This window comes from Halichoeres trimaculatus, unplaced genomic scaffold (genome assembly GCF_033239565.1).
Source record: "Halichoeres trimaculatus isolate MK-OKI-2021-1 unplaced genomic scaffold, fHalTri1.1 fHalTri1_scaffold_20, whole genome shotgun sequence".
Taxonomy (NCBI): domain Eukaryota; kingdom Metazoa; phylum Chordata; class Actinopteri; order Labriformes; family Labridae; genus Halichoeres; species Halichoeres trimaculatus.
Genome location: NW_027437198.1, coordinates 274,573 through 297,419, shown reverse-complemented (window position 1 = coordinate 297,419; position 22,847 = coordinate 274,573). Strand labels below are relative to the sequence as shown.

The 22,847-nt window shown below is 43.5% G+C and overlaps 1 protein-coding gene across 3 annotated transcripts in view; it reads left to right on the top strand.

Annotated features, from left to right (window-relative positions):
• Nucleotides 1-6,462: 6,462 nt before the first annotated feature.
• Nucleotides 6,463-22,847, top strand: part of LOC141809247 (zinc finger CCCH domain-containing protein 7B-like) — a 28,050-nt gene continuing 11,665 nt past the window's right edge. Inside the window, exons 1-16 of one of the 3 annotated variants that reach the window (XM_074696166.1) lie at nucleotides 6,463-6,728; nucleotides 6,888-7,064; nucleotides 7,173-7,209; nucleotides 9,195-9,392; nucleotides 9,607-9,765; nucleotides 10,859-10,939; nucleotides 11,226-11,286; nucleotides 11,419-11,472; nucleotides 11,554-11,717; nucleotides 12,402-12,942; nucleotides 13,027-13,088; nucleotides 13,171-13,267; nucleotides 13,381-13,542; nucleotides 13,632-13,846; nucleotides 18,783-18,883; nucleotides 18,958-19,139. In XM_074696166.1, the coding sequence (XP_074552267.1) occupies nucleotides 7,006-7,064; nucleotides 7,173-7,209; nucleotides 9,195-9,392; nucleotides 9,607-9,765; nucleotides 10,859-10,939; nucleotides 11,226-11,286; nucleotides 11,419-11,472; nucleotides 11,554-11,717; nucleotides 12,402-12,942; nucleotides 13,027-13,088; nucleotides 13,171-13,267; nucleotides 13,381-13,542; nucleotides 13,632-13,846; nucleotides 18,783-18,883; nucleotides 18,958-19,139 (2,173 nt within the window). In that variant the 5' untranslated portion in view covers nucleotides 6,463-6,728; nucleotides 6,888-7,005. Of the gene's footprint in view, nucleotides 6,729-6,887; nucleotides 7,065-7,172; nucleotides 7,210-9,194; nucleotides 9,393-9,606; nucleotides 9,766-10,858; nucleotides 10,940-11,225; nucleotides 11,287-11,417; nucleotides 11,473-11,553; nucleotides 11,718-12,401; nucleotides 12,943-13,026; nucleotides 13,089-13,170; nucleotides 13,268-13,380; nucleotides 13,543-13,631; nucleotides 13,847-18,782; nucleotides 18,884-18,957; nucleotides 19,140-22,847 lie in introns of all 3 variants that reach the window. The other 2 variants (XM_074696165.1, XM_074696167.1) reach the window with 2 other exon arrangements.

Sequence of the window (22,847 nt, the reverse complement as noted above, 5' to 3'; positions counted from 1 at the left end):
CATTCTCTGCAAATGACGGACGTCTTGTCAAGCTCCCCGTCTTTCTTTGCGAATCCGTAGTGTTTCCAAACATAAGATTTAAACGTTGCGGGTGCATTAAATATATAATCTTCCTCGCTGCAGCTCGCGCGAACATCCATGATGTTTTCCAAGTTGTGTATTGCATATGCTTCACGGCTTCCGTCTGTTTTCAATACAAAACGCGATATCAAGATGGTGCATTCAATGCCAGTGGGAAACAGCAGGTGGAGTGAAGTTTCACATGAATAAAACAGCGATTGCATCGAATTTTACAGATACCCGCCAACGCATCAAGATGAATCTAGATTTCACCAGTCAATTGCATCTATACTCAGTGAATGAGCCCATGCACTCGCATCCCACACGTGCACATGGATGCATCCATTTATATCGATTATTTTTCACACCCTTAGTCTGGAGCAGCATGACTATCTGTGACAGGAATTATGTTCATGCCACAGTGTAAATAGTTATTTTTTATTGTTGTAATTAATCATTTTGAGTAAGTTCTTTAATCAGTTCCTTTAATCATTAATTTAATCAGTTACTTAAGTTCTTTAATCAGTTCTTTAATCAGTTCTTAAATTGGTTTCTTGGTGTTAAATGCTTAATAGAAGTAAATGTTATCGCACACTAAAATGTTTAGGGTTACAATCACAATGAATGTCTTGGGTTTTTTTTTTTCCTTCAACTCTGACCTACTTAGTTTATACATGGATAAATAGATGCACCAGTATAAGTCCAAATGATAATGAATATCATGTATAACAACTATGTTTTATATTTTTCTAAAACAGTCTGACATGGTTTAAGACTACATAAATGTCTCAACTATTGGGACACCATATTCAAATGAATCATGGATTGAACTCTGAACAAAAACTACATTTATTTACATTTTATTTATTCATATACAAGTTTCTCAAACAAATTAAAAAAACGGTCCGCCCTCTCTGCTGCTCTTCTCTCTCTCTCTCCTCCTCTCTCTCCATAGCCCTCCTCTCCCTCTCCTCATCCCTCTCCGCCTGCTCCCTCAAGAACTCCATCATGCTCTCCTCCCTGGCCCTCTTCCTCCCTGGGTGCCCGGCTCTGGAAACCTCTTGGGCAGGGGTAGAGGCTGGTGTGCTGACTGAGCCACCTGCAGTGGCAGTCAGACTGGATGCAACAACCAGGGGAGGACTGATTGAGTGCTGCCCCTGGTTGTTGCATCCATTTCTGAATACCACTGCCAGGTGACAGCAGTCACACTTCCAGCCTCTACCCCTCTGCCTGGCGGTGGGTCCCTAAGCTCCTGAGACAGAAAAACAACTTCTAGCTGATACTGTATTTATATTTACAGTCTTCTATGCATCATATACACCGCACCTTCATTTTTCTTTTGTTATATTCAATATATGGCAGCATCAGAAAAGGTTTCAGTAACCATTACAAACAGAGGCAGGTCGTTACCTTGTATTTATCCTTTAAATTGGGCCACTTCTTCTTGGCCTGCTTGGCCGATGTCGGCAGACCAGAAGTAGTCACAAAGTCCCTGGCAAAACAGGAGAATATAAATCAACCCTCAAATATATATATATATATATATATATATATATATATATATATATATATATATATTTATCCGTCTCCTCAGTTGTACCTGGATAACAGAGAGTGATACTGTAGTTATGAAGGACTAATTATTTCACATCTATGCTAAAACCACAGACATGTAACACTGCAACAGTTTTTTTTCTTTTTTTTTTCTTCTTTTCCCCTTGTCTGCATTATCTTTTCTGCTGAGCACTGTGTCCTATGACAGCGTTGAAAAGACCGATGCATTTTTTTTTCTAGCAGTCAGAGAGATGTGAATATGATTAACTGCTATAGTGACCATCACCAGCCCTCCCTGAAGGCTACTCCATCATTCTAAACTTTATCTGACCCCTGATGTGAGCTGAAGGGGAGGGCCGTGCCACACCACAGTGTGAAAGAAGGGGAAATAATGACAGGCAGGACGAGACAAGACAAACAGAAGGAAGGACAAACGTCTACTATTCTTGATTTGAGATAGCAATTCATGTGCTGGGCTAATGCAATACAGGAAGTAAAGGTTGTACGAAACCAGGGACACCAGAAATGTCCGCCATTTCCTGTTTTCTGCTCCTTCGTGGCCAAATAAATTGCATTGTGGGATTGGAGCTGTGAAAAGTCCGCTCAAGTTACGTCCGGAGGCAGACTTGGTAATAGGGGCGGGGCAAGTTCACATCCGTGTACGTGAACCGAACTTGTCTCGATGCAGACTTAGAATTGAAACAGGACAGCGGCTGTGATTGATGATGTATCGCGAGTCCGCGAGTCCAGAAGTACGCTGAAGTACACATACTGAGAAACAGTGATGGTGTCTGATGAGCATCTTGATGTGGCACACCTGTGAGGTGGGATGGATTATCTCAGCAAAGCAGAAGTGCTCACTATCAAACATTTAGACAGATTTGTGAACAACATTTGAGAGAAATGGTAATATTGTTTATCTAGAATGAATTTTAGATCTTTGAGTCAATCTCATGAAAAATAGGAGCAAAAACAAAAGTGTTGTGTTTATATTTTTGTTGAGTGTACATGAATTCATAAAGACAGACATACAGTCATACATACATACATACATACATACATACATACATACATACTTACATACAGACTTACAAACATACATAAATACATTCATACATACATAACATAGGGTGTTGAGATGCACTGAGACAACAAAGAGTAGAAGTGTAGAAAGGCCTCAGATGAATGCCAAGAGGAGCCCAGAGAGACAGGAGGACCAAGTGGGCAGAGCAAGACCAGCGCCCTCTTTAGGTTTTAAAGTCATCCGGTTAACCAGCTCATCTTTCCTTGCACGTGGATCAAGCTATCCCAGAGACCACTCACTGATCCTAACTTTGTACTGTCAAGAACTTCTCACCTGTAATAGTCAAAATCACGTTTCTTAGATCCAAGCTTCACATCAAGATTAAACATGACAGGTTTTTCCTTAAGAAACTCAGTGTAATATAAATCCTAATGCTATAACCGAACACAGTTCATAAACAGCAGTTCACACACACACACATATATATCACTAATGATTCTTATTAGATTGGCCGTGTTCAAAACCGTGAATGTATACACGTAAATCCCAACATAAAAACATCATTCCTGTGGTGTCCCTAACTGTGAACACTTCTCTTAACTGAGTTCAGGATCAGATTCAGACAACGAGGAGGAGGAGGAGGAGGAGGAACAGACCCCTCCCCGCCTGCACTCTTCCTCTCTTCACGTTCCTAGAGAGAAAGGTCGAGGGTCATGGGATAGTAGATGGAAACTGTCAGAAACAACAGCCTCTCCTGGAAAGAAGGATGTCAGAAGAGTTTCACATGTCTGCCAGGGGTCAACCAAAAGTCTCCAAATTTACAACAGCGTCTCCTCCTTTGGGTAATGTTTTATGGTTTCACAGACATCAAAGGAAGAGACTGAGCAAATGTCGGGATAAAACCCCTTTAAGCAGAGGCCTGTTGTTTGGACAACTTGCCAGATCCAGTTGGTGCAAAACGCAGCCGCTCGGCTTCTAAATGGAGCATGTAAGAGGGAGCACATTACTCCCATCCTGGCCTCCCTCCACTGGCTGCCTGTGCATTTCAGAGTCCATTTTAAGATTATTTTATTTGTTTTTTAATCTTTAAATAGTCTGTACCTCTATAAGCTCCTCCATCCCCACGCTCCTTCTTGATGCCTCAGGTCAGCTGATCTGCTGCTCCTTGAGGTACCGAGGTCAAAGCGTGAGCTCAGAGGGGACAGAGCTTTTCCAGTCGCTGCACCCAAATTGTGGAACGAGCTCCCCCTCCACATGAGTCGAGCCCCCTCACTGTCTGCTTTAAAACAAGTCTTAAAAACCATTTTTATTCTTTGGTTTTTAGCCCAGCTTGAGACTCTGCTCATGTTTTAGTGTTTTATGGTTTGTTTTAGTTTTTATTAATTGTTTCATTGTTTTCATTTTTCTTTAGAACAATGTCAGAATTTATTGTGTGCACCTTTGTTTACTGATTTATTTTATTTACTTATTTATTCCTGCACTACTTGTATGTAAATCACTCTGTGTCAGCTGAGGTTGTTTTAAAGTGCTTTATGAATAAAGCTGGGTTGTGTTGAGTTGAGTTGAGTTGAGTTGAGTTGAGTTGAGTTGAGTTGAGTTGAGTTGAGTTGAGTTGTTGAGTTGAGTTAAGTTGATTACCTCTCCTTCCTCGGGTGTAAAGCTTGGGGAAGACCAGGGCCCTGTTCTACGAAGCAAGTTCAGTCTAGCGAGATAGCCTTGGAGCTACCTCGCTGATCTGAGCGTGGTAGCCGGCGGTCTCGCTACACGGTTTTACGACGCTGGTTATCAACCTCATAAGTGGATCCAGCTAGGCAATGAGCGCGTGCACACATATAAGGCGGAGCCCACTGCATCTGACCAATCGCGAACATGGAGCAGTCTGGAGCGTCAGAGCAGGCCAGAGAGAGAAGGACCGCATACTTTACACAGGAGGAGCAGGAGGTGATCGTGAGGAAGTATGACGAGGTGAAACATGTAATTAACATTAAAAGCAACACTCTCGCCGCTGCTAAAGCACGGAAGGAGTGCTGGCAGAAAATTGCTGACAGTCTAAATGCGTAAGTGTAGTGCAAAAAAAATCTTTTGTGCCATTATCATCCTGAAATAGCACTGTTCACCATGCACTTTTACTGTAACATGCACCATACCTAATTTATTTCTTAGATGAATTTATTCATTTGTTCATTCCTATCGTGTTTACATTTTTTGTGTGATATGTAGCCCACATGAGCCCTACATGAATTCCTGTCACAATTTTGATACGGGCAATAAAATATTGTCATGGAACAGAAGTGTTGGCATTGAAGATCTTATTACAGCAATGAGAGTTCTTCATTCCCTTTAACTACATGTAGAAAGTGTCATGTACTACCAACCCCTCCCTGGAAAACCGGTAACTTTCATAAAGGTGGTCATCAGAAAAAGAGAGTGGGTCGGGCTCTGATGTCCACGGGATCCTCTAAGAACAGACGAGCCATTTTTTCGTGAGGGCTCATTGGTCAGTGGGCGGGGTTTTTATAGTCCGCGAGTTCAATCTGGAACCTAACCTGCCCCGGAGCAGGTTAGCCGTTCAGCGTACGTTGCCATGGAGACTCACCTCGCTGAGGAGTGATCCCGTGTCGTAGAACAGGGAATCCGAAACCTATCCTCAAAGCTACCTCGCTAGGCAGTAATCCTGCTTCGTAGAACAGGGCCCAGACCTGATGTGCATGGTGCTCATCACAACAGCAAAAGCTAAATCACACAGCCACAGTTTGTCAATCAGCTCAGGAAAATCGTCAGCTTGCTCAAGCAGCTCCAAACATGTGATAATCTCCTGTTTGAGCTCCCACACTCATTAACATACTTTCCCCAAACTTAACCAGCAGACATTGGAGTGGTAAGATAAGTCCTAGTGATCAGCGTCAGTTTCTTCAAGAAATGTGATGAACTGACGGTGCTGAAGTCCTTTCGCAGCAGTTATTCTGCAGTGGTCTGTTCAAACCTGAGAGTCTATCAATAACATGAAGAACCAGGTTACGTTAGCTCTGCTTGGTAGATGACTGGCAGGACATAACCAGGATTCACTAACATTACATGTTACAGACACGTCTCAGAGCACCGGACTGCCAGCTGAGCTAAATGTAAACAGCAACTAAACTACAAACAAACTGACAGTGTTAGCTTGTTGTCATGTTAACCTACAGATACATCGTAGCACCAGGCTGCCGATAGCGCTACATATAGCCGACTGCTGAAACGTTTCCCTGATGTCACCATATACTGCACTGATAAATACCTTACCTCAGGGTGTTGTGTCAGTCTATCTCCATTTAATTCCACAACAAACAGACGCCTCACTAAAAGTAAGTTAAGACTGTGTGCATGAGACTCCGGGCCACAAGGTGCGAGGGAGTTCAATTAAAACAGATCCCCCTCATAGCATCTTTGAAAACACACACACACACACACACACACACACACACGCACACACGCACACACGCACACACGCACACACACACACACACAGTACAATATGCTGACAGTTTTAAAAATGACAGCCAGGTCCCTTATCCAGTGGAAGATCTTTGTCATCTGTTATAGAATGAATTTCAATCAAATAATCAAAAGGACAAAATAATCAAAACTCTCATCGATATGTTCTGTTTTACGTTTAACTCATATTCAATCACAATTTTTTGAAATACGGGGCGCTTTCATCCCGTTTGGTTGCTCCAAGCACCCGTACCGTAATACCCCGTTTGGACGCGCATCACCTTTCAAGCGGCGGCTGGCTTGGCTGGTGTTTTGCAAAAGAGGGCTCGCTTGAGCGCAGTTATTTGTTTGTATCTCGGACTTGTTGCCTGACAGACTGTACTCGGGGCGTCATTACGTCATGCTTCTTAAAGGGCCAGTGCGCAGCCGCCTGCCCTTAAAGAATCGAAACTTAAACTGACAGCGATCCAGGCTCAAAGCCTGTCTGTTTCCTGGTCGCGGTCAGCCCCACCTGACGTTAGTTTGTCAGTTTTTCGTCTTTTTCCATTCGAAACCGACATGAGACCACTTTGATCTGAACTTTGATCCGGATCGATGAACTTCCTGACTTCAGCAGGTAGGCTGGGAGCGAGCCCAGCGCCATGATATCCTGAAGCCTGCAGACTGAGGGCTCCTGGTCCGCATGCTGGGCTTCAGTTTGTACACTTCAAATAGAGTTGTTGATTAGAGGAGTGAGCTGTTTCTGTTTGATGTCTCTTTCTTTAAACTGTCGGAGGAAGTGGGCCAAGCCGCATCAGACTCATCATACACTTTCAGACCGACATCAGGACCTCCTCCTCCTTTTCCTCCTTCTCCTCCTTCTCCTCCTCTTCTCCTCACCCCAGTGAGACAGCATGGACCCAACCAGGCAGAGACGGAGGGAAGAAATCAACAAGGATCTGACTTTTATTCAGTAAGAGGTCTTCTTTTGATCCCGCCTGCTGTCCTGACCCGGACTGACCCAGGTCCTCCACCCTGAGCTGCTCTGACTCTAACTCTGTTCATGTTCCTGATGTTCCAGGTCCTCCCTGGCTTATCCAGACCCTGAGGGATACCAGGTACTCTCTGTTATCACACACACACACACACACACACACACACACACACACACACACACACACACTCACACTCACACTCACACACACACACACACACACACACACACATGAGTGTCTTCACACTCATGGTGACGTGTGTCATGGTTCATGTCAGGCGTAGCTGCAGTAACAGAGGTCTCAGTGTGTTCTTCAGTCTTGTGAACGTCCTCCATGTGTTCATTCAGTGTCTTCATGAATGAACCTGGGGGTGCATTCATTAAAGGGCTGTTTCACTTTCATTTTAGCTCAGACCCTGCACTCTGAAGCTCCTCTTGACTCAGTCACTGCTGTGACTGGAGACAGCAGCTGCAGGATGTTTCATCATATCAGGAAACAAAGGGATCAGCTCAGGGATCAGCTCAGGGTCAGGGTGCACAGAGAAGCAGGGCTGGGCTATTATGGCAAAAATCAAAATCAGTTATTGGAGATAGATCATACGTTCCCTATAATGATGGATGGGAGGACAGGTCTATGTCATCACTTCTGAGCTCATATCTGCCTGATCATACTCCACACTTCAACATGAGATTATCAGTCCCAATATAGATTATTCATAAATGCTACTGCTTAGCTTCCTGATCGGGTCGAGCAGGACTGGATTGATTTACAGCACGTCTAAGTCTCCATGACAACACCACGCCGGCTGATGAAGTTTAGTAGAGTGAAGAGAGATCTGTGTTTTTCTCTGCTGAAAACGATTTCTGTGATTCATTTTGTAGTGATGGTGGACACTAGAGCCTAACTGTCAGACAAAAAAAGGACAGAAGAGCAGAAGAAAGAGAAACAGGAGAGAGATAGAGCACCAGCTAAAGGCTAACACACAGGCTGAAGGCTAAACCCCAGGTTAATGTGTTTGTGCTAATGTTGACTCCAACCCACAGTCAGCAGTTATTCTGCAGTGGTCTGTTCAAACTTGAGAGTCTATCAATAAAATGAAGAGCCAGGTTACGTTAGCTCTGCTTGGTGAGGTTGGAGTTGGTAGATGAGCTCTGGTAGGACAGAACCAGGATTCACTAACGTTACACGTTACAGACACGTCTCAGAGCACCGGGCTGTGACATTATTCCACCTTACTGGCTGATATTGGCTTGAAATGAAATATCGGATATCAGCCAACACACCAATTTGTGCCGATATAATAAACTGATAAAATAAAGGTCTGAAGCTGCAGATATTTTTTGAACTTTCTGTGACTTTGTTGTGCAGATTAGGTAGTCCCACATTTGGCTCCTGTTTAAGTGAAACTTTAGTTTAAGCAGCAGTCTGTAAGATTCACGCAGCTGACTAGGCACATTTACCACAGTAAACCATCAGATTCACTTTGGGTGTAACTGCTGTACAGTTATTCATATGTTCCCTGTGAACAGAGATTACTTTTACCAACTGTCAATTGTGAAATTGAACAGATTTGCCCTGGTTGTGGGTATTGTTGTGATTTGCACAGGAAGAGCATCATCCAAGTTTAAGTTGAATTTATCTTTTGGGTTTTTGTTTGAAAGCAATACTCATAAATAAATATACAGTTTAAGTATATATTTTTCTTATTACAAGAAATGAATAGTACTAAACAAATGTGATAAGAGTATGAACGATAATACAGTATGCTACTTCCAATACAGAGGAGGGCTGGTGATGTCTGCAATTATGTGCACAGGAAGGTATAATTATTTTTGGATTATTTGGATCGTTTGGGATTATTTACTCAGCCTTATGGAGGAGTGTTTGTAATGATCCACTTCTCTCAGATGAAACAGAGGGATCGGCCCTCCAGAGCCCTCTAAAGGCCAGTCAGGGGTGGAGCTATGGGCAGACCTTGATGATTGAGGCCCGCTCCTCCAGCATGTCATGAACCATTTAGAGGATCTTGATGTGATGATGCTCCAGAGGTGATGAAGCTCCCAGGTTTCAGCATAATGTGTTTCATGGCTCTGTTGGTCCCCCCTCAGGACTTCCTGACCCAGCTGGTGTGGAACCTGCTGGAGGAGGGGAACGCCTTGTTCAGGGACAAAGACTGGGAGCAGGCCGTGAAGATGTTCACCGAGGGTCTGAATGTGTCGGATTACGCTGAAGCAGAGGAGATCCACATCCCCCAGGGCTTACTGGAGTCCCTGTTTGTGAACAGAGCCACAGCTTTCCACAGCATGGTGAGACAGGCTTCTCATCTGGACTCTTCATGAGTCCTGATTTTCTGGACTGGTGTGTTTTTGACACATGAATTGTGTGTGTGTGTGTGTGTGTGTGTGTGTGTGTGTGTGTGTGTGTGTGTGTGTGTGTGTGTGTGTGTGTGTGTGTGTGTGTGTGTGTGTTTGTGTGTGTGCGTGTGTGTATGTGTCTATCTGTGTGTGTGGGTACCCACAGGGGGATTATGAGCGCGGCGTGGCTGACTGTGACAGCGCCCTCCAGGTGTGTGAGGAGAGCCACAGAGCTGTGTACAGGAAGGCTCTGTGTCTGAAGGAGCTGGGGAAACTCAGAGAGGCCTACAACTGCACCACCCACCCTCTGCTGGTCAGCCGCCCGGTGAGGAGGGGGGGGGGGTCTGGCTGTTCAGGTCTTAAAGTGTCACCTGTTGGTGGGAGCCGGTTGGGGCCCGGATGCATGACAAACCATCAGCGGGGAAACCGGACCGTTTGTAGTAACGGTGAAAAAAAGTTGATTAGCGGTATGCATGAGCCAGGTTAACGCTAACAGCAGGTTAACAGCACCTGTTCAGCTGGTTAAAGGCAGACAAAGGTCGTTACAGTTTGAGACAAAATAGACAAAGACAGAGGACAATCCTTTGGAAAGGTGGTGATGTGTAGCAATACAGCAAATTCAGATTTAGGAAACAACATTTTTCAATTAACAGACGAGATAAGGCAGACAATCACAGTCTCAAAGCGGTGAGTCTCCCTGCCGTCAGTTTCTGAGTTTGATTTGCTCCTTGCTTTTATACGTCTGGGTCCTTCAAGCTGTGTGTGGGGAAAAGTTGGAGTTCATAAACTGCTTTAAGAGTTATTCATGGAGGAGCTGGAGCATTGCTGCAGAGCTTGTTCCTCAAAGCAGCTTTCATATTACTGATTTTATTATTGAGCTTTTCTACTGCACGCTCAGAAACACCACACACATTTACTCTGTTCAACATCACCAAACTTTCTCTTTCTCCTTGTTTACCTGATTGACTGTCTGATAACAGCTGTTTGTGTGTTCTTGTAACTAAATCTCCATTTGTCCAGCTAAGAAACCTTTTCTTGATCTTCTCTCAGTCACACCGTTCCTGCTCTCCAGGTTTGTCACTGTCAGTGAGTGGTAGACATGCTCAGTTTGAGTTTGTTTGGTGGGGTTTTCCTGGAGGTTCCCCTGAATAATGACGCAAGCTGCAGCTGCGTCTCTGTCGTGGTGTGATTCATGACCTGGATGGTTATTTTCAGTGGTGCATGCAGCTAACGCTGCAGCCAAACGGGCCCATCCATAACTCAACATTAGGACTAATGGTCCCCTTTGTTTCATGACTGAACGTGCAGACGGGCCCTGGACCTGATGCTGAACCGTGTGAACCTTCAGTCAGCCTCTCTCCAGAGCACTCAGAGTCTGGATCGATTGATCCCCCTGATCGTTTGTTTCTGTCTGACAGGACCTGAAGGTGAGTGAGCTGGCTCGGGAGCTGGCTGCCAAACTGGGACTGAAGGTCAGGAAACCCTACGTGAGCTCAAAGGTGAGGAGGAGAAGGAGAAGGAGGCAGCTCTGGGTTGAACTCTGATCCTCTGTGGGCCAGACTATGATGGACTTGGGACGTATACAGTTCGTCTCCATCAGGGGCAGCTTGCAGGACCAGCAGCCATCCTGTGGACTGCTGCTGGTCCCAGAGTCCTGGTTTAGACTCTGTCAATGAGCCTTTGAGCACAGCATCTCCCCATCTGTGTGTGTGTCCCTGTGTGTGCAGCCCTCTTCATGCAGTGTGTCCAGAGTGTTGAGTCCCTCTCCCATCTCTGTCTTCGTAGGACGAGCCGCTGATCTCCAGATCTGTTCCTAACGGGAACCCGTCGGCTGAGGCCTCCAAGGAAAGTCCAGATTAATCTGTCAAACTTTCAGGATCCTCTCAGACACACCAGGGTTCACCCTTTCAGGCTGGGATTTCTATGTGTGTGTGTGTGTGTGTGTGTTTTACCTGTAGTTCCTCCTCTGACCTCCAGGTGTCTGCAGCTCATGTCAGGAACGGTTCGAATCCTCTGCTCAGCCTCGCTCCAGGTGTCCATTCTTCATCCTGACTCATGTTTTCGTCCTCTGAGAGGAGATCTGGATCTGAATGACCTCCTCTCCTCTCTTCAGTCAGGTTTCCCAGCATGCCTCAGACCTCCTTCCCTGTGATTTCCAGTCTCCCTGAGTCTGCAGCCTGCGTGGGTCCTGGTGTGGTGGACCCTCTGGAGGAGTCTGAGCTGATCGGAGACGACCTGGACAGTCTGCTGGATGGAGTCCCTCATGAGTCCACTGAGGTGTGTGTGTGTGTGTGTGTGTGTGTGTGTGTGTGTGTGTGTGTGTGTGTGTGTGTGTGAGTGTGTGTGTGAATGTGTATGTGTGTGTGTGAGTGAGTGAGTGTGTGTGTGAGTGTGTATGTGTGTGTTGGAGTGTGTGTGTGTGTGTGTGTGTGTGTGTGTGTGTGTGTGTGTGTCTGTGTGTGTGTGTGTGTGTGTGTGTCTGTGTGAGGGTGTGTGTGTGAGGGTGCGTGTGAGGGTGTGTAAGGATGTGTGTGTGTGTGTGAGGGCATGGTGGCCATCCAAACCGTGCCGTGCTTAAGCACAATTCCCCCCCCCCCCCCGCAGCGCTGTTCCCCAGCTGGAGAGTTAGGGTGCGTGCTTGTGCTCATGCATGAAGTAAACCGTGCCGAAGCCCACCTCTCTGAAGCGTGCCAAAGCAGAGAGGTGAATCGGGCTTGTGCTTAGCATGGTTGGGGTCACACTGGCCATTTGAAACGCTCTTTAGGGCTGAAACGTGCTGTGGCACGGCACGATTGGCCAGTGTGACCACGTCACACTGGCCACACACACACACTGGCCACACACACACACACACACACACACACACACACACACTGTGTGTGTGTGTGTGAGGGTGTGAGGGTGCATGCAGAGAGCCTAACTCTATCTGAGATTGAGTCCATCTGTCCTTGATGTTTTCAGAGTCCCTCCCTGGCAGAGTCCCCGCCCCCTCCCAGGACTCCCAGGACTCCCAGCTGCTCACGCCCCGGCCCCGCTGTCCTCCCTGCCCCCTCCCCTCAGCTGCCCCCGGCCTTCTTTAACCCCCCTGTGGCCCAGCTGGGCTCTCTGGACCCCTTCTCCAGCTGCAGCATCAGCACCTCGGCTCTGGACTCTCTAGATGACCTGTCGGCCTCTGGAGGGGCAGCTGGCCCAGCACTCCCAAACGTAGTCCCGCTTCCTGCAGGGCTGGACGCTCTGGATGCTCTGGAGTCTCTGGACGACATCTTAGACCGGGGTCAAAGTTCTGCAGCGGGGCTGGAGTCCAACGGAGATCAGAACCTGGATGAACTGGATAAGCTGGACTCCCTGCAGATCCTCTCTAATCCTCTGAACCTTGATGTTCCTAAAGGTGATCTGAGAGCCATGGAGCCACTGGACTCTCTGGACCTGTTCCCCTCTGTAGACGGGGTGGTCTCTGTGGGGGGAGCCGGTCTGGACTGGCTGTCTGATTTCTGCTCAGCTGGTAAATGGATCTACTGCTGACTGATGAAGACGTCCCACCCTGTGTTTGACTTTCTGTGATTTATTTTCTCCTCTGGCTCCTCAGAAACCTCTGGATCTGGATCTGCTGCAGCCCCTCTGACCCAGTCCCCAAACAGGACCCCCAAAGTAGGACCATCCAGCTCGTGTCCCCTACTGTTTCATGTTTGATCTTCACCGACTGAACATTTCTCTGGTTGTTGTGATGCAGGCGAGGAAGAAAAACCAGGCCGGGGATGAAGTCTGTAACCCGCTGTCCTCCACACACGACTTCCTGCTGGCCTGCTCCTCCTGTTTCCCCCGCACAGGTACGCCACAGGTCCACACCTGGCCTTCTATGAGCATTGTTAACTCTCTGTGTAGACAGGTTGAACCCCAGGTCTTCAGGGTCAAAAAGCTCTTCCCTCCTGTCCTCTCTCAGGTAAAGGGATTTATTCCTTTGTTCATAAACCGGAGCTGGTCCACAGCTGTGACGGAGACATCCTGCTGTGTCGACGGAAAGCAGAGCCTCCTCAGATGTGGACCAGAGTGCGCCCACTTCCCACCGGCCCGGCCTTCAGCGGGCCGTTTGTGCTCTGTCGAGGTGAGAAACGGATATCAGTCAGTGTCTGAAGACGAGTCAGCCTGCTGAGTGTGTCTGAGCTGTGTGTGTGTGTGTGTGTGTTTCCACAGAGCTGCTGAAGTCTGGGGACGAGGGTGTGTGTAAGTACGGGGAGAAGTGTAACTTTGCCTTTAACCAGCTGGAGATCGACGTGTGGATGTTGGAGCGGGAGGGGGCGCTGGTGAGGAAGCTCCTGTTTGAGTCCACGGCAGACAGCCTGGACCCAGTGAGCCGGGTCACTCAGCTGCTCCAGGAGGACAAAGGAGTCTTCATGTTCCTCTGCCAGGTCCGTTCACACTCACAGCTCATGTCTTCAGAATCAGATCCAGAGGACGCTGATGGGATGGAGGGCTGTCCTCTGTCCTCCGTCTGTGTCTTAGTGCTGGGTGGTCTGTCTATGATTCGCTGTCTAACGAACTTCATGGTGGTGTGGATTTTTAGAGCAGCGGTATCCTGTCATGTCTCGTATTATTCCCTTCCACGCGCTCTTGGTGCAGGCCGTTCAGCTCCCCTTTGCTCTCAGCACGCTCTCGTTGCGCCACCTGTTACACCGTTGAGTCGTGGTCCCATTAACAGTTTCCACCCTCCTTACATCGCGTGTCATTAAAACATTTTGTAGATGTTTGTCCATCATCCCTCTTCACTGCCGGGTTTGAGTCCTGGCTCCGTGTGCCGGGCTGCTGCGCCTGTAGTTTCCTTGAGTAATAGCAATAAATCTCCATGATTCAAACTCCAACACTACATTTCTGTCACTTTTAATCCTGCTGGGACATGAACATGTGAACGCAGATTTATGTATTCTGCACTCTGGGTCTCTGTGTGCTGCAGGGTGGTACTGACGCGCTGTTTCAGAGCACACACTCATATCAGTGATAAGATTTAGATTAAAGTGTAGTAAACAGCGCTGGTTTTTCTGTTTTTACTGCTCCTGGATGTGGATTATTAGACGTGTATAACGAGGCCGAGCTTTTGTCCAATAGTTGTTCTGTGTAGACAGAAACCTGGAGATGTGGAGAAAGGATGAAAAGCTTGGCTGCAGACTGTGGTAAAAAACAAGTTCATTGTCTTTGGAGAGCTTACAGAGTCTGCTCGTTAATGTAACGTCAGCAGATAAATATAAGGTGAACTCAGTTCCCTTTTGAAGACTTAAGAATTGAAGTAAGATCACAGCGCTTAGTTATAGTTTCTGGATCCATCCAAATCAACATTTCTGATGGTTGAAAATCAAGGCTATAGGTCTCACTTCACCACAAAGGATGCTGCTGCAAAAGCATTGAGGTTCAAACAACTGACACAGCAAGCCTGGGTCTATGTGTCTGTTTTCAGTTTGTGTATGTGTCTGTGTTTCAGTTTGTGTCTGTGTTTCAGTTTGTGTCTGTGTTTCAGTTTGTGTCTGTGTATCATTTTGTGTCTGTGTCTGTGTTTCATTTTGTGTATGTGTCTGTGTTTCAGTTTTTGTCTGTGTCTGTGTATCATTTTGTGTCTGTGTCTGTGTTTCATTTTGTGTCTGTGTCTGTGTTTCATTCTGTGTCTGTGTCTGTGTTTCATTTTGTGTCTGTGTCTGTGTTTCATTTTGTGTCTGTGTCTGTGTTTCATTCTGTGTCTGTGTCTGTGTTTCATTTTGTGTATGTGTCTGTGTTTCAGTTTTTGTCTGTGTCTGTGTTTCATTTTGTGTCTGTGTTTCATTTTGTGTCTGTGTCTGTGTTTCATTTTGTGTCTGTGTCTGTGTTTCATTCTGTGTATGTGTCTGTGTTTCATTTTGTGTCTGTGTCTGTGTTTCATTTTGTGTCTGTGTCTGTGTTTCATTTTGTGTCTGTGTCTGTGTTTCATTCTGTGTCTGTGTCTGTGTTTCATTTTGTGTCTGTGTTTCATTTTGTGTCTGTGTCTGTGTCTCTGTCTGTGTTTCAGTCTGTGTTTAAGTTTGTGTCTGTGTCTGTGTTTCTGTCTGTGTTTCAGTTTGTGTTTCTGTCTCTGTTTCTGTCTCTGTTTCAGTCTGTTTAAGTTTGTGTCTGTTTCTGTCTGTGTTTCAGTCTGTGTTTAAGTTTGTGTCTGTGTCTGTGTTTCTGTCTGTGTTTCAGTTTGTGTCTCTGTCTCTGTTTCTGTCTCTGTTTCAGTCTGTTTAAGTTTGTGTCTGTGTTTCTGTCTGTGTTTCATTCTGTGTTTCTGTCTGTGTTTAAGTTTTAGTTTGTGTCTGTGTTTCTGTCTGTTTAAGTTTAAGTTTGTGTCTGTGTTTCTGTCTGTGTTTAAGTTTTAGTTTGTGTCTGTGTTTCTGTCTGTTTTAGTTTAAGTTTGTGTCTGTGTTTCTGTCTGTTTCTGTCTGTGTTTAAGTTTTAGTTTGTGTCTGTGTTTCTGTCTGTTTTAGTTTAAGTTTGTGTCTGTGTTTCAGTCTGTTTCTGTCTGTGTTTAAGTTTTAGTTTGTGTCTGTGTTTCTGTCTGTTTTAGTTTAAGTTTGTGTCTGTGTTTCTGTCTGTGTTTTAGTTTAAGTTTGTGTCTGTGTTTCTGTCTGTTTTAGTTTAAGTTTGTGTCTGTGTTTCTGTCTGTGTTTTAGTTTAAGTTTGTGTCTGTGTTTCTGTCTGTGTTTAAGTTTTAGTTTGTGTCTGTGTTTCTGTCTGTGTTTAAGTTTTAGTTTGTGTCTGTGTTTCTGTCTGTGTTTTAGTTTAAGTTTGTGTCTGTGTTTCTGTCTGTGTTTTAGTTTAAGTTTGTGTCTGTGTTTCTGTCTGTGTTTTAGTTTAAGTTTGTGTCTGTGTTTCTGTCTGTGTTTAAGTTTTAGTTTGTGTCTGTGTTTCTGTCTGTTTTAGTTTAAGTTTGTGTCTGTGTTTCTGTCTGTGTTTTAGTTTAAGTTTGTGTCTGTGTTTCTGTCTGTGTTTAAGTTTTAGTTTGTGTCTGTGTTTCTGTCTGTGTTTAAGTTTTAGTTTGTGTCTGTGTTTCTGTCTGTTTTAGTTTAAGTTTGTGTTTCTGTCTCTGTTTCTGTCTGTGTTTCAGTCTGTGTTTAAGTTTGTGTCTGTGTTTCTGTCTGTGTTTTAGTTTAAGTTTGTGTCTGTGTTTCTGTCTGTGTTTTAGTTTAAGTTTGTGTCTGTGTTTCTGTCTGTGTTTAAGTTTTAGTTTGTGTCTGTGTTTCTGTCTGTGTTTAAGTTTTAGTTTGTGTCTGTGTTTCTGTCTGTGTTTTAGTTTAAGTTTGTGTCTGTGTTTCTGTCTGTGTTTTAGTTTAAGTTTGTGTCTGTGTTTCTGTCTGTGTTTTAGTTTAAGTTTGTGTCTGTGTTTCTGTCTGTGTTTAAGTTTTAGTTTGTGTCTGTGTTTCTGTCTGTTTTAGTTTAAGTTTGTGTCTGTGTTTCTGTCTGTGTTTTAGTTTAAGTTTGTGTCTGTGTTTCTGTCTGTGTTTAAGTTTTAGTTTGTGTCTGTGTTTCTGTCTGTGTTTAAGTTTTAGTTTGTGTCTGTGTTTCTGTCTGTTTTAGTTTAAGTTTGTGTTTCTGTCTCTGTTTCTGTCTGTGTTTCAGTCTGTGTTTAAGTTTGTGTCTGTGTTTCTGTCTGTGTTTCTGTCTGTGTTTTAGTTTAAGTTTGTGTCTGTGTTTCTGTCTGTTTTAGTTTAAGTTTGTGTCTGTGTTTCTGTCTGTTTTAGTTTAAGTTTGTGTCTGTGTTTCTGTCTGTGTTTAAGTTTTAGTTTGTGTCTGTGTTTCTGTCTGTGTTTTAGTTTAAGTTTGTGTTTCTGTCTCTGTTTCTGTCTGTGTTTCAGTCTGTGTTTAAGTTTGTGTCTGTGTTTCTGTCTGTGTTTCTGTCTGTTTTAGTTTAAGTTTGTGTCTGTGTTTCTGTCTGTTTTAGTTTAAGTTTGTGTCTGTGTTTCTGTCTGTTTTAGTTTAAGTTTGTGTCTGTGTTTCAGTCTGTTTCTGTCTGTGTTTAAGTTTTAGTTTGTGTCTGTGTTTCAGTCTGTTTTAGTTTAAGTTTGTGTCTGTGTTTCTGTCTGTGTTTTAGTTTAAGTTTGTGTCTGTGTTTCTGTCTGTGTTTAAGTTTTAGTTTGTGTCTGTGTTTCTGTCTGTTTTAGTTTAAGTTTGTGTCTGTGTTTCTGTCTGTGTTTAAGTTTTAGTTTGTGTCTGTGTTTCAGTCTGTGTTTAAGTTTTAGTTTGTGTCTGTGTTTCTGTCTGTTTTAGTTTAAGTTTGTGTTTCTGTCTCTGTTTCTGTCTGTGTTTCAGTCTGTGTTTAAGTTTGTGTCTGTGTTTCTGTCTGTGTTTCTGTCTGTGTTTTAGTTTAAGTTTGTGTCTGTGTTTCTGTCTGTTTTAGTTTAAGTTTGTGTCTGTGTTTCTGTCTGTTTTAGTTTAAGTTTGTGTCTGTGTTTCTGTCCGTGTTTAAGTTTTAGTTTGTGTCTGTGTTTCTGTCTGTTTTAGTTTAAGTTTGTGTTTCTGTCTCTGTTTCTGTCTGTGTTTCAGTCTGTGTTTAAGTTTGTGTCTGTGTTTCTGTCTGTGTTTCTGTCTGTGTTTTAGTTTTAGTTTTAGTTTGTGTCTGTGTCTACGTCTGTGTGTTTCTGTTTGTGTTTTAGTTTTAGTTTTAGTTTGTGTCTGTGTCTACGTCTGTGTGTTTCTGTTTGTGTTTTAGTTTTAGTTTTAGTTTGTGTCTGTGTCTACGTCTGTGTGTTTCTGTCTGTGTTTTAGTTTTAGTTTGTGTATATGTCTGTGTTTCAGTCTGTTTCTGTCTGTGTTTATTTTAGTTTTAGTTTGTGTCTGTGTCTACGTCTGTGTGTTTTTGTCTGTGTTTCTCTGTACCATTCACGGTGAGCAGTTTCAGAGCTCCTGTTTCTGCTTTCTGGTCTCTCTTTGAATGAATCTTTGTTTATTTGCGTCTGTATGAGACGGAGGGTAAAAGTTTTGATGGCTCTGGTCTCTGGTTCCTGATTTCTTGTTTCTGTGACCTGGTCTCCGGTTCCTGAATTCTGGTACCTGATATCTTTTCCCTGTTTCAAGTTTCTGGATTCTAAACCATGGTTCTTGGATTTAGTCTCTAGTTCCTGTTTCTCCCTTTCTGGTCTCTAGTTTATGGTTTCTGTGTTCTAATTCTCTGGTTCCTGAATCTCTGGGTTTTGATTCTCTGGTTTCGGGTGCCTGGTCTATATTTCCTGGTCTGTAGTATCTGGTCTGTATTTCCTGGTCTGTAGTTCCTGGTCTGTATTTCCTGGTCTGTAGTTCCTGGTCTGTAGTTCCTGGTCCCTCTTTGAATGGATCTTTGTGTTTTTGCAGGAATGCTTCGACAACAAACCTCGGATCATCAGCAAACGCAGCGGAGACAATCACACAGTCTGCTCCAACATGGACGTTCAGCACAGCTTTGACGCCAACAAGTAAGACCTCCAAAGGCTGGACCTTAGTGACAGGAAGTGATGACATCATCACAACAATGCATGTCTATTATCAGGTGTTTGGTGTTCATGGTCAAGACCCACAACGTGACCTATAAGAAGGTCCGTCCACTGCGCCTCCTGTGCCGCCTGGATTTATGCCGCCAGGCCATCAGGAGTGTGTGCCTGAGAGAGGACGAGTGTCTCTTCGCTCACTCCGTCATTGAGCTGAAAACATGGAGGGCGCAGCAGGACACGGGTGAGACTGCAACACACACAAGGGGGCCACAAGCAGCAGAGCAACGAATTCACATCAATAATCCAAACTCAAGGTTGCAAACTCAACCATCCAAACTCAACCATCCAAACTCAACCATCCAAACTCAACCATCCAAACTTAATAATCCAAACTCAACCATCCGAACTCAACCATCCAAAATCAATGATCCAAACACAATGATCAAAACTTTACAATCCAAACTCAATGATCTAAACTCAACTATCCAAACTTAACTGTCCAAACTCAACCATCCAAACCCAACCATCCAAACTCAACCATCCAAACAAAACCATCCAAACTCAACCATCCAAACCATCCACACTTAGGATACAAACTCAATGATCCAAATTCAACCATCCAAACTCAACCATCCAAACAAAGCCATCCAAACTCAATAATCCAAACACAATGATCAAAACTTTACGATCCAAACTAAATGATACAAACTCAACCATCAAAACTCAACCATCCAAACTCAACTATCCAAACTCAACCATCCAAACAAAACCATCCAAACTCAACCACCCAAACTCAACCATCCAAACTCAACCACCCAAACTCAACCATCCAAACTCAACCATCCAAACAAAACCATCCAAACTCAACAATCAGAACCATCCACACTCAATAATACAAACTCAACCATCTAATCCCAACCATCGAAACAAAACCATCCAAACTCACCCACCCAAACCATCCACACTTAATGATACAAACTCAATGATCCGAACTCAACCATCCAAACTCAACCATCCAAACTCAACCATCCGAACTCAATGATTCAAACAGAATGATCAATACTTTACAATCCAAACTCAACCATCCAAACTCAACAATCTTAACTCAACTATCCAAACAATCCACACTCAATGATACAAACTCAACCATCCAAACTCAACCATCTAAACTCAACCATCCCAACTAAATCACCCGAACTCAACATTCTAAACTCAACCATTCAAACTCAACCATTGTAACTTAACAATCCAAACTCACCCATACAAACAATCAACACTTATTGATACAGACTCAAGCATTTGAAGTAAACCATCCAAACTCAATAATCCAAACACATACATCCAAACTTAAGAATCAAAAATCAACAATTCAAACTCAAGGATCCACCTCAACCATCCATACTCAACAATCCAAACTCAACCATCCAAACTCAACAAACCAAACTCAACAATTCAATCTCAACATTTCAAACTCAACCATCTAAACTCATCAATCTAAACTTCACAACCCAAACTCAACCATCCAAACTCAACCATCAAAACTCAACCATCCAAACTCAACCAGCCAAAATCAACCATCCAAAAGATCCACACTCAATGATACAAACTCAACCATCCAAACTCAACCATCTAAACTAAACCATCCCAACTCAATGATCCAAACTCAACCATCCAAATTAAACAATCCAAACTCAACCATCCAAACTCAACCATCCAAACTCATTATCCAAACAGAATGATCAAATCTCAATGATCCAAACCCAACCATCCAAACTCAACAATTCAAACTCAACCAGCAAAACTCGACCATCCAAACTCAACAATTTAAACTTCACAATCCAAACTCAACCTTCCAAACTCAACAATCCAAATTCAACCATCCAAAGGATCCACACTCAATGATACAAACTCAACCATCAAATCTCAATGTTCCAAACAGAATGATCAAAACTTTACGATCCAAACTCAATGATCGAATCGCAACCATCCACACTCAATTATCTAAACTCAACCATCCAAACGCAACAATCAAAAGATCCACACTCAATGATCCAAACTCAATCATCCGACTCAACCATCCAAACTCATTCATTCAAACTAAATGATTCAAACACAATGATCAATGCTTTGCAATACAAACTCAATGATCAAAACACAACCATCCAAACTCAACCATCCAAACTCAACTATCCAAGTCAACCATCCAAACTCATCCATCCAAACTCAATGATTCAAATATAATGATCAAAACTTTAGAGTCCAAACACAAAGACCCAAACTCAACCATCCAAACTTCATGATCCAAACTCAACCATGCAAACTTCATGATCCAAACTCGACCATCCAAACCCAACCATCCAAACTCATTCATCCAAACTCAACCATTTAAACTCAACCATCCAAACTCAACCATTCAAACTCAACCATCCAAAAGATCCAAACTCAACCATTTAAACTCAACCATCCAACCTCAACCTTCCAAACTCAATCATCCAAACTCAACAATACAAACTCAACAATACAAACTCAACCATCCAAACTCAACCATTCAAACTCAATCATCAACCTTCCAAACTGACTGTTCCAAACACAATGATCAAAACTTTAGGATCCACACTTATTGATACAAACTCAATGATCCAAACTCAACGATCCATACTCAACCATCCAAACTCAACGATTCAAACTCAACCATCCAAACTTAACCATCCACACTTCACCATCAAAATACAACCATCCAAACTTTACGATCCAGACTCAACCATCAAAACTCAATGTTCCAACCATCCAAACGATCCAAACTCAACCATCCAAACTCAATGATTCAAACAAAACAGTCCAAATGGACCAAACTCAATGATTCAAACTCAACCATCAAAACTCATTCATCCAAACTCAACCATTTAAACTCAACCATCCAAACTCAACCATTCAAACTCAACCATCCAAAAGATCCAAACTCAACCATTCAAACTCAACCATCCAACCTCAACCATCCAAACTCAACCTTCCAAACTCAATCATCCAAACTCAACAATACAAACTCAACAATACAAACTCAACCATCCAAACTCAACCATTCAAACTCAATCATCAACCTTCCAAACTGACTGTTCCAAACACAATGATCAAAACTTTAGGATCCACACTTATTGATACAAACTCAATGATCCAAACTCAACGATCCATACTCAACCATCCAAACTCAACGATTCAAACTCAACCATCCAAACTTAACCATCCACACTTCACCATCAAAATACAACCATCCAAACTTTACGATCCAGACTCAACCATCAAAACTCAATGTTCCAACCATCCAAACGATCCAAACTCAACCATCCAAACTCAATGATCCAAACAAAACAGTCCAAATGGACCAAACTCAATGATTCAAACTCAACCATCAAAACTTAACCATCCAAACTCTACCATCCAAACTTAATGATCCAGACTCAGCCATCCAAACTCAATCATCCTTACCCAACCATTCAAACTCAATGATCCAAACATTCCAAACCTAACCATCCAAACTCAACAATCCAAACTCAACCATCCAAACTTAACCATATAAACTCAACTATCCAAACTCAACCTTTCAAATGAAGCAAACTAAATGATCCCAAATCAACAATCCAAACTCAACCATCAAAACTCAACCATCCAAACTCAACGTCCAAACCATCTATAATCAACCATCCAAACGATCCGGACTCAGCCATCCAAACTCAATGATCCAAACTTTCAATTCCAAACTTACAGTCCAAACTAAACCATCCAAACCTAACCATCCAAACTCAACTATCCAAACTTCACCATCAAAATTCAACCATCCAAACTCAACCATCAAAACTCAATGATCCAAACTTAAGATCCAAACTTTACAATCCAAACTCAACAATCCAAGTTTTATAATCCAAACACAACCATCCAAACTTTACCATCCAAA